The sequence below is a fragment of the Rhinopithecus roxellana genome, chromosome 7 (assembly GCF_007565055.1).
Source record: "Rhinopithecus roxellana isolate Shanxi Qingling chromosome 7, ASM756505v1, whole genome shotgun sequence".
NCBI classification, from domain to species: Eukaryota; Metazoa; Chordata; class Mammalia; order Primates; family Cercopithecidae; genus Rhinopithecus; species Rhinopithecus roxellana.
In genome coordinates this window covers 49,624,795-49,639,107 of record NC_044555.1, presented here as the reverse complement: position 1 = coordinate 49,639,107, position 14,313 = coordinate 49,624,795, and the positions used below count along the sequence as shown (strand labels likewise).

The 14,313-nt window shown below is 42.4% G+C and overlaps 1 protein-coding gene across 10 annotated transcripts in view; it reads left to right on the top strand.

Moving 5' to 3' along the window:
* Positions 1 to 589: 589 nt before the first annotated feature.
* Positions 590 to 14,313, top strand: part of ATRX (ATRX chromatin remodeler) — a 309,323-nt gene continuing 295,599 nt past the window's right edge. For 6 of the 10 annotated variants that reach the window (XM_030933744.1, XM_030933747.1, XM_030933752.1 and 3 more), the window contains exon 1: positions 590 to 877. In XM_030933744.1, coding sequence (XP_030789604.1) covers positions 858 to 877 — 20 coding nt within the window. In that variant the 5' untranslated portion in view covers positions 590 to 857. Of the gene's footprint in view, positions 1,015 to 14,313 lie in introns of all 10 variants that reach the window. The other 4 variants (XM_030933753.1, XM_030933750.1, XM_030933749.1 and 1 more) reach the window with 3 other exon arrangements.

Below are 14,313 nucleotides of genomic sequence, written 5' to 3'. Positions count from 1 at the left end.
TCTTATGTCATCTGCACACATATACATATATATATAAGTACCTTATACACATATACATTTGCGAGCATGTTGGTGTAATATAATATTTGTATTATGTATAAAACATCTAGGAAAGAAAAGAACTTGATGATAGCCTAGCCTATAGGAAAGAAAATACTTACATAGGATGGCCATATAGATTAGTGGTTAAGAGTGTCTGGTGAATCTCGGCTCCACTACTATGGGACTTTGTGTCTCGGTTTCCTCATCTGGAAAATGTAGGTTTGTCTACCTCAGAGTGTGTAAAGATTAAATGAGATAACCCGGATAAAGGATTAGTGTAGTGCCAAGCATATAGTAAACTCTCAATAAATGTAAGTTGCTGTTATTGCTTCGTTAATACGTCTAAGAAAAAAGAGATTGGACCAAGAGAGCATTTTCAAAATAAAGTCAAAATATGTCACTAGCACTTTCAGGTCAATTGGGACTAAATTGGACCCCCTGCGAAAAGGTGGAGGGGATCAAATGACGTCGACCGCCTTAGCAACAGGCCCCCAAAGAAGGTGAATTTCCGTAGCCAATAAAACTCTGTGCTTTGGAGGAGGTAGCCAATGGATGACGAAAAGAGAAAGAGGGAGGACGCGCCAATTCTCCTGCCTGAGCCTCGGCCCAACAAAATGGCGGCGGCAGCGGTGTCGCTTTGTTTCCGTGGCTCCTGCGGCGGTGGCAGTGGTAGCGGCCTTTGAGCTGTGGGGAGGTTCCAGCAGCAGCTACAGTGACGACTAAGACTCCAGTGCATTTCTATCGTAACCGGGCGCGGGGGAGCGCAGATCGGCGCCCAGCAATCGCAGAAGCCGACAAGGCGTTCAAGCGAAAACATGACCGCTGAGCCCATGAGGTAAAACGCAATCCCGTCTCATGGGCCCCAGCGGTCTGGGCCCAGGCACCGCCTGAGTCGGGTGTTTGGGAAGGCGTTCGCTTGGTGGGTTAGGCCTGTGTGTTGCTTAGCCGAAAGAGGCATCGTTTTATCTTTAGGTGAGAAGGGTTTGGGGTATCGGCGCAAGGCTCCGACGGGGGTGGGGGTGGGGATGGGGGTGGGGGAAGGTGGGGGGGGCGCGGCCTAGGGTATGGGGCGCTTCTTGCAATCTCCTCTAAACGGTGACGCTTGGTAGGGCTCCTCTGTTTATTCCTTGATGCCTGTGGAATTGAGACCTCGAAGTCGGAGGCGGTCTTTGGTATCCCGGTCATTTTTCCTAATCTTTGGGCCTAGAAACTGCGTGGGGAAGAAGCGGGGGGAGGGTGAGAAGAGGGGGAGGGGTGGGCGGGCGCGAGGATGTGAGATCCCAGGACGACTTAGAGGCGTTTAGGTTGCTGGAGACGGGAAGCACCCGGGCCCTGCGGGATTTTTTTTCTGCAGCCCCAGGAGACAAACCTTTTTTTGATTGGGATGTGGTGCCGTTCCAGGTATTTAGGTATCTTTTCTACTCCGTATCCTGAAGGGTATCCTTGGGTTTATTTCTAGGCGAGGGGAGACTTAACACAGGGTTTTGCTTCCAGAGGACCCTAGTATACTACTTTTTGTGAAGTCCAACCTTAATGGGACCTCAAATGTTTCCCCTCTTTCTGGGCAGATTTCGAGGAGTAATTAGGCCCTATCTTTATTTACTTATTTATTCCATGAAGGATGAAGGGCAGGTTAACGTGGGCTGATGCGAAGTAAGATTTATTGCAAGTGAAACTGCCTGGCAGGCCTCCTCTTAACCAATCAAGCACGTTTATTAGGTTGAAGCTGTTTTTCTGTGTGCTTCTGATTTGCCTCTTGACGGGTCTCAAAATTTGGGTAGTCAATATGAAATGTATACACTTTTGCCCAGGTGGCTGGCTGGCGTTTCAGTTTGACATTTGAATTTTCATCCCACGATGTGAATTAAGTAATTTTTTTTTTACTCAGAGATGTATCCTTGGCGTCCAGTGGCAAAATAAAATTACAAGGAGCATGGGTCAGAATTGCATTTCAAGTTGGCGAAATGTGCCTTTGAGTAACTCTTAGATTGGCATATGTTTTTAGAGCACTTTAGAATGTAGAATTGGGTAATGAGCCTGTGATACATATGTCTGTTTTTCTGCATGAACAAGCAGTAGATAGATTGTATTTTCTTTACCTTGGGGAAAGTTATGCTTCAGTTCTTAGATTATAGATCTCTAGTTGTATACACGATTGTGGCCTTGGTTTCTGAATTTATCAGTTGGCTCAATTACAACAAATCTTTATGCGTGGGGTATTAGGCATGTAAGTGGTACCCAGTATAACTTGTTGGCCTATAATTACCGGGCACTCATGTTCATATGCATGGATGGTGTACCTTACAGTTAAATTATGACCTCTGTATTTTACTAAGTTTCACAAAGTCTACATTTGAAACTATAGTTTGAAGTCGGATCTTCTCAGTTTCTTTACAATGAACAAAAATTACATATATAGAATTTCTGAATAGAGTAATTTTACACGAGGGTCAGTTTTTCTTACTAGTCTTGAATTTTTGTAGATCTTGATGGTAAGAGTAATAATCATAACTAAGTTGAGTGCTTATTGTCGTTCTTTATAATCTTGATTAGTTCTCAAACCTATGGGGTAAGTACTTGGTTTTGCCCATTTTACCGATGACGAGGAAACTGAGACAGAGAGAGATCAAGAACTTGACCAAAGTTATACAGCTTGTAATTGGTGGAGCTGGAATTGAACCCCATCTTGACTTCACAGCTTATGTTCTTAACCTCAAGGCATTAATGCCCCCTTCAGCTGCCAGGTCTAACCTGATTATAACCATTTAAATTTAGCCCAAGTGTTACAATGAAACAAGTTCATATTACCTACTCTCATTTGTTGCAGGTCTATGATTTTGTAACTGTTTATAATGTTACATCTTTTATGCCCAGATATACTACGTAGTGAGATAACTGAAACATTTAATGCTAGGAGAGTCTTAAGCTACATGAAAAACCTCTAGTAAAGAACTGCATATGTGAATGTAGGGAATTAATTAAAAAGTATGACACTCCCTGATGATTTACTGTGAAAGAGCTCCAAGTAGGTGTTCAGAACTGTCTCAGGCTAAAGTGTCATCGATCTCCTAAACCATAATCATGGTTAAAGGAGAATCTGACAGGTAATGCTTGAGTTGAACCCACAGTACCAAATCCCTCTTGAGTCTTTTCTAATGTGAGGCAGAAATAATATGAGCATTATTGTTAATATTATTTTACACAGTAGTTCCAGATTTTCTCTTTATCAAATCTTTTGTCAAGCACTTAAAAAGCAGGAACAAAGACTAGTTCTAATTTTTACTTGTGTTTATAAAAAAAAGTAATATTCTAGGATTCTGTGGTGGAAAAATGGCCAAAAGACAAGAGGAAGGAAAATAAACCAATGACCTGTCTAAAACATACACTGACTAATCAGTGGCTCAGTCTTTAAAGGTTTTGTTGTTTTTAAAGGATTTTTTTGGTTGTTTGTATTGTTTGAGATAAGATTGGCTTGATTCTGGCATTATAAAAGATAAGGTCTTTTATAATCACCAAGCCCATTAGTACTTGGGTACCTGGGTATCACTGCTGATTATTTTTTAATTTTTTAATTTATTTTTTTGAGACAGTCTCACTTTGTTGCCTAGGCTGCAGTGAAGTGGCATGATCTTGGTTTACTGCAGCCTCTGCCTCCCAGGTTCAAGTGATTCTCATGCCTCAGCCTCCCAAGTAACTGGGATTAACAGGTGTATGCCACCACGCCCGGCTAATTTTTGTATTTTTAGTAGAGAGGGAGTTTCACCATGTTGACCAGACTGGTCTTGAACTCCTGGACTCAAGTGATCCACCTGTCTTGGCCTCCCAAAGTGCTGGGATTACAGGTGTGAGCCACCACGCCCAGCTCTCTGCTGGTTATTCAGGGCCCAAGGGCTCTTCAGTTATCAAGTGATATATGCTGCTAGGACTGGGTCCTTCCCTTCAAGGCAGCAGATTCCCTTCTGGCCCAGGATGTGTTTAGAATTGTCATCCCGGAGCTAGGGCCTGGAGTGGAGGCCTCATGACTGATGAACTTTATTTTCTTTCTTTCTTTTTTTTTTTTTTTTTTGAGATGGAGTCTCACTCTGTTGCCCAGGCTGGAGTGCAGTGGCACCATCTTGGCTCACTGCAACCTCTACCTCCTGGATTCAAGTGATTCTCCTGCCTCAGCCTCCCAAGTAGCTGGGATTACAGGCACATGCCACCATACCACGCCTGGCCAATTTTTGTATTTTTAGTAGAGACGGCATTTCGCCATGTTGGCCAGGCTGGTCTCAAACTCCTGACCTCAGGTGATCGGCCCGCCTCCACCTCCCAAAGTGCTGGGATTACAGGCGTGAACCACTGCGCTTGGCCTTAATTTATTTGCATATAAAGATTTCGGTATTAGGAGATTTGGTGAAATTTGTCATTCTAATCCTTATGGCAATTGATTACTTGAAAAGCTGACAGCTATATTAGCTTGTTATTGATCTTAAATATAAAAAGGCAGAAGTTATCTAAATTGAGAGATTTTGAATGTCTTAGAAAATCTGTTAAGGTGGTAGTTAACGAGCAGTTACATTGTAACCTAATTGTTGAAAAATGTTATCTGTGAAATACTTGCATTTCCACTATGTGAAGAGCATGAAACCAGGCCCTTGGAGGGGGAGGAGATGCAAATTTTATGAAGGGTTTTAAAAAAGCATTTAAATATCAATTGCTTGGTTATGTAATGGGTTGGGGTGGAAAGAAAGACATTTGTGACCTTAATTTTTATCAGGCTCGGTTTTATTATTGGCAACCCTTGGCGTAGTTGACCATGAGCTTTCAGTTACATATTGTATTTCTAGAGATAAAATAAATGTAGTACTTAAAATAATATTTCTTTTAAGTATTGATGTAGGTGTGTGAAATAATTGTTTCATAAATAACTGTATGTGTCTTTTTCACTTTTGGGGTCTGAATAAAATTATGGGTTGAGTGATAGGATACGGGCAATTTTTGAATTTATGTGAAGTGCTTTCCCCCAGATAATGAATGTTTTCTTGGATATCATAAACTATTTAAATAGTTGAAGCCAGTGAAAATTGATGCATAGATCTTCCTTTAGAAATGTTGAATATAAGAGGGCAGTGAAAGGAGTGTCTAAGCAGTCTGTCTCTAACTTTATCCTAATGCTTATGATCTGCTTGGAAGCTGACATGCAAGATGTTTAACTTCTATCTGTAAAATGGGAGTAAGCTCAAATGGGAGTAAATGGGAGTAAATATCAATATTTATCAATAATGGATATTGATAAAGTCTAAAGGTATTCTGAAGGAGGTAACATGTTTGTAACAATGGTTCTTTTTTTTTTGAGACGGAGTTTTGCTGTGTCGCCCAGGCTGAAGTGCAGTGGCACGATCTCGGCTCACTGCAAGCTCTGCTTCCCAGGTTCATGCCATTCTCCTGGCTTAGCCTCCCAAGTAACTGGGACTACAGGTGCCCACCACCACGCCCGGCTAATTTTTTGTATTTTTTAGTAGAGATGGAGTTTCACCGTGTTAACCAGGATGATCTCAATCTCCTGACCTCGTGATCTTTGTGATCCGCCCGCCTCGGCCTCCCAAAGTGCTGAGATTACAGGTGTGAGCCACAGTGCCCTGCTCAAATGCTATTTCTCTATAAAGCTTTCCTTGGTCCCCACCAGAAATGTCTTTCTACTTTGAACTCACACAGCAACTTACTTTTTTTTTTTTTTTTTGAGGCGGAGTCTCGCTCTGTCGCTGGGACTGGAGTGCAGTGACCAGATCTCAGCTCACTGCAAGCTCCGCCTCCCGGGTTTACGCCATTCTCCTGCCTCAGCCTCCCGAGTAGCTGGGACTACAGGCACCCGCCACCTCGCCCGGCTAGTTTTTGTATTTTTAGTAGAGACGGGGTTTCACCATGTTAGCCAGGATGGTCTCGATCTCCTGACCTCGTGATCCGCCCGTCTCAGCCTCCCAAAGTGCTGGGATTACAGGCTTGAGCCACCGCGCCCGGCCAGCAACTTACTTTTTATGTCATGCAGCATTTATCACTTTATATCTTGTGCCAAAACTAATTGTGTACACGTCTTACTTCCTCTGATACATGGAAAATGAGACTAATCTTTAACCATACTAATAGATCTGTCTGGACTAACCTCCCACAGCCAACCTTTAACTGCTAACTCATTCAAGACTCAATACAGATAACATCTCCTTTGCAAAACCTTCCTAAACATCCCCCAAATTAGGCTTTCTTTCATTTCTGATCCCTAGTGCAATCAATATATTTCCATATTAGCACTGCTTTCTAATTGGTCATTTACTTAGCAGTCTCCCTCACTTGACTAAGAATGCCTTAAGGTGACAGGAGTTTTATTACCTTTGGCATATCTCTAGCACAGTGCCATGCCTGGCCCCCAATTGATACTTAAGTATTTGATCAACTAATAAAGCATTCCCCCAAAATATGGAGTGCAGGATATATACATGTGAATACTACTGCCAGAACAATAATTTCTTAACAAATATTGTATGGGACAGTTAACAAGAGTGCTGGACTACAGATACTGGAAATGCCTACTTCAAACCAAAACTGAGAGACAGTTTCAGAGACAGGATCTGAAAATAGCAGCTACAGTGCAAAATTCAAAGACTTTTCCCAGGGCAAAAAGAACAACCAGCTAGAACTAACATAGCACTTTTTAGACATACATCTTTAGTCATAAAAGGGCAGAAATATACTGGATATAGCAGTCTTTCAAAATAGAACATATCCTAAGCCACAATAATTACCAAACTTTCAACAAAAATGTTTTTTCCTTTCCAATAAATGTTTGTATAACCAGGTATACATGATACTCTGAAAGTATCAGCAACAAAGCACCTGTAACCTAACCATGTAAGTTTTAAGGCAAAAAGATATAAATACATTGAATAAAGAAACTGTATCTCACCACTACCCTTCTCCCTAAACCACAAAAAGCAGATAAGAAAATGATAAATATTCACATAAGCAGAATTGTTTTTGTTTGTTTGTTGTTTTTTTTTATTTTGAGATGGACTCTCACCCTGTCACCCAGGCTGCAGTGGCGCGATCTCAGCTCACTGCAACCTCTGCCTCCCGGGTTCAAGCAGTTCTCTGGCTCAGCCTCCCTAGTAGCTGGGATTACAGGTGCTGGCCACCACACCCGGCTAATTTGTGTGTGTGTGTGTGTGTGTTTAGTAGAGATGGGGTTTCACCTTCTTGGCCAGACTGCTCTTGAACTCCTGACCTCGTGATCCACCTGCCTCGGCCTCCCAAAGTGTTGGGATTACAGGCGTGAGCCACTGTGCCCGGCCTATAAGCAGAATATTTTAAAAAATAACTTTAAGCAGGGTACAGTGGTTTACACCTATAATCCCAGCACTTTGGGAGGCCAAGGCAGGAGGATCGCTTAAGTCCAGGAGTTCAAGACCAGACTGGGCAACAAAGTGAGACCACTGTCTCTACAAAAAAATCAAAAAAATTAGCAGGCGTGGTGACACACCTGTGGTCCCAGCTACATGGGAGGCTGAAGCAGGAGGATTGCTTGAGCCAGGAGGTCAGGGCTACAGTGAGCCATGTTCAGCGTCACTGCACTACAGCTTGGGTGACAGTGAGACCTTGTCCCCCAAAATATTAATGCTACAGACCATCTAGTCTTGTTCATTCTGCAAATGACAAAGCAGAAGTCTGGAACGGATAAACGATTTGTCCACAGTCATACAGTCAGTTAAGCAACAGAGCTATAACTAAAAAACCAAGGCTTGGCTCACAGTTCAGTGTTCATTCTTTATACAAGCAGTTCTCAAACCATTTAGTCGCAGCACCTCTTTACACTCTTAAAAATTAACTGCTGGGTGCGGTGGCTCACACCTGTAATCCCAGCACTTTGGGAGGCCGAGGCGGGTGGATCACAAGGTCAGGAGATTGAGATCATCCTGGCTAACATGGTGAAACCCCGTCTCTACTAAAAATACAAAAAAAAAAAAAAAAAAAAAAAAAAATAGCCGGGTGTGGTGGCGGGCCCCCGTAGTCCCAGCTGCTCGGGAGGTTGAGGCAGGAGAACTTCGTGAACCCAGGAGGCGGAGCTTGCAATGAGCCACTGCACTCTAGTCTGGGCAACAGAGTGAGACTCTGTCTCAAAAAAAAAAAAAAAAAAACAGAGATAGTATTTGAATCTAGTCCTTGGAGTATAGGTACAGTTTTGACAAAGGAGATGGGGAGAATTCCAGATGTGAGGAGTAGCAGCTTCAGCAAAGGAATGTTGTGTATATTAGCATTTTCTATTTGGAAGAAGGTCAACATAGAATTTTAAACTTAATTTCTGGGCAAATACTGTCTAACCATTATGGCTTTTTTTTTTGAGACGTAGTCCCACTCTGTCGCCTAGGCTGGAGTGCAGTGGCGCGATCTCGGCTAACCATAACCTCCACTTCCCGGATTCAAGCGATTCTCCTGCCTCAGCTTCCCGAGTAGCTTGGACTACAGGCGTGTGCCACCACGCCTAGCTAATTTTTGTATTTTTAGTAGAGATGGGGTTTCACTGTGTTGGCCAGGATGGTTTTGATCTCCTGACCTCATGATCTGTCCGCCTCAGCCTCCCAAAGTGCTGGGATTACAGGCGTGAGCCACCATGCCTTGCTTATTGTGCTTTTTTTTTTTAAGAGACAGGGATTTCCTCTGTCGCCCAGCCTGGAGTGCAGTGGGGTGATCGTAGCTCATAGCTCACTGCATCCTCGAACTCCTGGGCTCAAGTGATCCTCCCACCTGAGCCTCCTGAGTAGCTGGGACCACAGGCATGTGCCACTATGCCCAGCTACTATTGTGCATTTTGTATGGTAGGTTTTGTGGCTTGATGATCTTGTAAAAGGTACATGTGCCTTTGTGAATGGGCCTGATACTTTTAGTTCAGAATTGTCAAAAGTATTACCTACTTTTTTTTTTTTTTTTTTTTTTTTTGAGACAGAGTCTCGCTCTGTCACCCGGGCTGGAGTACAGTGGCACCATCTTGGCTCACTGCAACCTCTGCCTCCTGGGTTCAGGCGATTCTTCTGCCTCAGCCTCCCGAGTAGCTGGGACTACAGGTGTGAGCCACCATGCCCGGCTAGTTTTTGTATTTTTAGTAGAGACGGGGTGTCACCATACTGGCCAGGCTAGTCTCGAACTCCTGGACCTCGTGATCCGCCCACCTCAGCATCCCAAAGTGCTGGGATTACAGGCATGAGCCACCGCACCTGGCCAGTATTACCTACTTTTAAATAAGATTGTGTAGAATGCACAGATTTTGAATGACTGTGATCAAAATGCATCCTTAGTTGTCTTCATTTTGCTCATTTGAAGTGCTCAGTTAACTTTTGGGTGGGTAACATTTGACTTATAAAATCTAAAATAAATTATTTCTGAGTAATACTGGATGTGTTATTTTGCTTATTTAAATTTTATTAGTTATTTTTTGGTTTATTTGATAGCATTCCAGATTTAGTTTTGCTATAATGCTTGTTTTGAAAATGTGGATTTTTTTCTAACAGCGTTGATATTTCAGGGAACAATTAGAAGCATATGACAAAACTTGCATTTGCTTATGGGGGATTTTATCTGCAAGATCAGGGATCAGCACACTGTGGCCTACCAACTAGTGGACTGTTTTTTGTAAATAAAGTTCTTTTTTTTTGTTTTTGATCTTTGTTTTGTTTTGTTTTGTTTTGTCGAGACGGAGTCTTGCTCTGTCGCCCAGGCTGGAGTGCGGTGGCATGATGACCGCACTGCAACCTCCGCCTCTCGGGTTCAAGCGATTCTCGTGCCTCAGCCTCGAGAGTAGCTGGAATTTCAGGCATTTGCCACCATGCCTGGCTCATTTTTGTATTTTGTTTTTTTTTAGTAGAGGCAGGGTTTTACTATGTTGCCCTGGCTGGTCTTAAACTCCTGACCTCAGGTTATCTGCCTGCCTTTGCCTCCCAAAGTGCAGGGATTATAAGTATGAGCCATGTAAATAAAGTTCTATTGGAATACACCTGTGTCCATTTATTTACATTGTCTGTGGCTGTTTTTGCACTGTAGTTGCAGAGTTGAATAGCTGCAGCAGAGACCTAATAGCCCACGAAGCCTAAAATGTTTACTATCTGACCCTGTATTGAAAGAGTTTGCTGATTATTTTGCTCGATGAATGCAGGATACTACTCCCCTCTAAAAAGAGCTGCATAAAAATACATGCATATAGATGCACACACCTCAGACATCTACCAGCTATCTCATTTTACCAGTTGGGTTATAAACCGCAACCATCTACATCTGTTGTTACAATTTTCAATCCGATTTCAGATAACCTTCCTTCTACCACTTCACAATAATTCATGAACTGCAACCCTTTTGATGCCCACTTCACAAGCAAACTTCAGGTCTTTTTCAAAGTAAAGTGCCATATTTATTGTTATATTTGAGCATTTATTAATTACTTAACATGTGTCTAACTGTGCTACCATTTTTGTTTAGTTTCTTTGTTTTAAAAAAAGTGTCACTGATGAAGTTTTTGAGTATTGTGCTTCTAACCTCATTTTTCCTATAAGTTCTGTGGTGTTAATTGTACAATTTTACATAGTTTGGTGGTTTTTAGGAATCCATATATTACATTATTGAGGAACTGACTGTAATTATCATCCTGCAAAAAGTACTAATTCATTCACCAAACATTTCTGGGGTGATGTGAATATTGAGTGGGTTAAATGGGCATAAAGCACTTACGTCTTTATTATTACTCAAATGTTAGTTATTACTGATTACTATTACCATAAGTCAGGAACTGTAATAAGTAGTCCGTTGATGAACAAGACAGATAAGGGACCTGTCTCCATGAAGCTTACATTGTATTTTAAAAAATTTATTAATATACATTTTGGCTAATAACCCAGCCCTTGCCCCACAAAAAGTTTTGCTGTTACTAAAAAGAATATTTTAAGATTCATCCCCAAGTCAAAGACATTTCACTTAAAACAGCTTTCTCAGCAGTGTCTCATTGATAGGGTATAATATTTTATTGGATTATTGTTTTTGACTTGGCGTGGTGGCTCACGCCTGTAATCCCAGCACTTTGGGAGGCCGAGGCAGGTGGATCACCTGAGGTCAGGAGTTCAAGACCAGCCTGGCCAACATGGTGAAACCTCGTCTCTACTAAAAATACAAAAATTAGCCGGGTGTGGTGGCGCATGCCTGTAATCCCAACTACTCAGGAGGCTGAGGCAGAATTGCTTGAACCCGGGAGGCAGAGGTTGGAGTGAGCCGAGATCTCACCACTGCACTCTGGCCTGGGTGACAGAACGAGACTCCATTTCAAAAAAAAAAAAAAAAAGAATTGTTGTTTTTAATGTTTATTTTTTTCTGAGACAGGCTGTTACTCTGTCACTCAGGCTGGAGTGCATTGGTGCGGTCATGGCTCACTGCAGCCTCCACCTCCCTGGGTGCAGGTGATACTCCCACCTTAGCCTTCCGAATATCTGGGACTACAGGCGCATGCCACCATGCCCAGTTAATTTTCGTATTTTTTGTGGAGATGAGTTTTTACCATGTTGCTCAGACTGGTATCGAACTACAGTACTCAAGCTATCTGCCCTCTTTGGCCTCCCAAAGTGCTGGGATTACAGGCATGAGCCACCACACCTGGCCACATGATTGTTTTTTTGTAACTGTAACCTCAGGAGATGAATCCGATCTATCTTTAGGGAGATAAAGAGTTATCATCCCTTCGTTTTTTTACTGTATAAAAGGTTAAAAAATATAATTTCAGACTTGTAGAAAATGTGTAAAAATAGCACAGAGATTCTCAGATGTGCTTCATCCAGCTGCAGCAAGTGGTAGTATTTTACCATGTTTACTTTATCATCCTCTATTATTATTTTTCTGAATTGTTTCAGAGTAAATTGCAGACATGATGTTCCTTTACTCCTAAATACTTTAATATGTATTTCTCGAAACTAGGAATATTCTCTTAAATGATCCCAGTATAGTCAGCAAAATTAGAAATGAGCCTTAAGGCCGGGTGCGGCCTCCCACACCTGTTATCCCAGCACTTTGGGAGGCTGAGGCAGGAGGATTGTTTGAGGCCAGGAGTTCAAGACCAGTCTTTCCAACATAGTGAGACCCTGTCTCTACAAAAAAAAAGAACCAAAACAAAAAAAACCCCACTAAATTAGCCCGATGTGGAGCATGCGTGGAGTCCCAGCTATTCAGGAAGCTAGAGGCAGGAGGATCACTTGAGCCCAGAAGTTTCAGGCTGCTGTGGACTATGATCATGCCACTGCAGTCTAGTGTGAATGACAGAGTGAGACTCCCATCTCTTAAAATAAAAGAGAAATTAGCATTGATACAATACCATTTTTTTTTTTTTTTTTTTTTGAGACAGAGTCTCACACTGTCGCCCAGGCTGGAGTGCAGTGGCACGATCTCGGCTCACTGCAAGCTCTGCCTCCTGGGTTCACGCCATTTTCCTGCGTCAGCCGCCCGAGTAGCCGGGACTACAGATGCCCGCCACCACGCCCGGCTAATTTTTTGTATTTTCAGTTGAGACGGGTTTTCACCGTGTTAGCCAGAATGGTCTCAATCTCCTGACCTCATGATCTGCCTGCCTCACCCTCCCACAGTGCTGGGATTATAGGCATGAGCCACTGTGCCCGGCTGATAAACACCTTTAAGACTTAACATGAGCTAAGTATTATTTTAGAATAGATTATCTCAACCTTGGCACTGTAGACATTTTGTCCAGAAAATTTTTTGTTAGAGGCTGTCCTGTGAATGCATTTTACCCCTGACCTCTACCCACTAGATGCCAGTAACACCCCTACCCTGAATTGTGACAAGCAAATATATTTCCAGAAATTGCCAGATGTTCCCTGTGGGTGGTATGGATTTGAGAACCAGTATTCTGGATAATAGTATTTGTAGATAATGAATACTGAGCTAAGTGGAGGAGTAAATGGTTGAAATAGACTATATGGTTAAGTACAGTTACAGAGTTATAAACCAAGAGATGTGGAAAAATAGCAAAAAATTACCTTAGGGAGTTGATGGCAAATATTTTCCCAAGAGAGACAGCAGTTTTGACTTGGGTCATTGGGGATGGTAGGAGGAAATGTGGTGAGGAGGGGGAAATATTCTAGGTGGTGGAACAGGGTACGTCTAGAGATATGGTAGAAGAGCCCTTGGGTGCTTTGAGAAAAATGAGGTATTAAGTATGATTGGAGAGAATATGGGAGGTAGAATTGGAAAGAAGGATGCTAGTTGGGGTCAGGTTTGAGAAAGACTTTTTTTTTTTTTTTGAGATGGAGTCTCGCCCTGTCACCCAGGCTGACGTGCAATGCCTCACTCTCAGCTCACTGCAACCTCCGCCTTCTGGGTTTAAGTGATTCTTTTGCCTCAGCCTCCTGAGTAGCTGGCATTACAGGCGCATGCCACCACTTCCAGCTAATTTTGTATTTTTAGTAGAGACGGGGTTTCACCATGTTGGCCAGGCTAGTCTCAGAACTCCTGACCTCGTGATCCGCCTGCCTCAGCCTCCCAAAGTGCTGGGTTTACACGCATGAACTGCTGCGCCTGGCCGAGAAAGGCTTTTTATGCTATGCTAAAATGTTTCATTTTCCCCCTTTCATTATAGAAAATCAACAAATACTTTTAAAGTCTGTAGAGTTATATGATCAGCTTTTTAAAAGAACGGTGATACAGTGAAATGATAAAAATGGTGAATGGTGAATATTAAACTCAAGAAGATAATTCTAGCCTGTAAAGTAGGAAATAGGAAGGGATGGAGATTTATGAAGATTCTTGGTATTCAAAGCAGGAGTGAAGTGGGCAAAAATCTGTACTCGAATTTCCATTATGCTAATAAAATGTCCTTTTAATTTGGAGCAGTTCTGTGGCCTCTCTTTTTCTGTCCTGATCTTGACATTTTTGAAGAGTATAGAACAATTATTTTTTAGAATGTATCTCTATTTGGGTTTGTGTGATGCTTCCTTATGATTAGATGAAGGGTATGCATTTTTGGCAGAAGTAACACAGAAGTGATGGTATGTTGTTTTCAGTGCCTCTGTAACAGGAGATGCATGACATTGGTTGGTCCCAGTACTGATGATGGTCATTTTAATCACTTGGGTGGTTTCCAGTAGATTTTTCTATGTGAAGTTTATCATTTCCGGCCGGACGTGGTGGCTCACACCTATAATGCCAGCACTTTGGGAGGCTGAGGCGGGCAGATTACTTGATGTCAGGAGTTCGAGACCA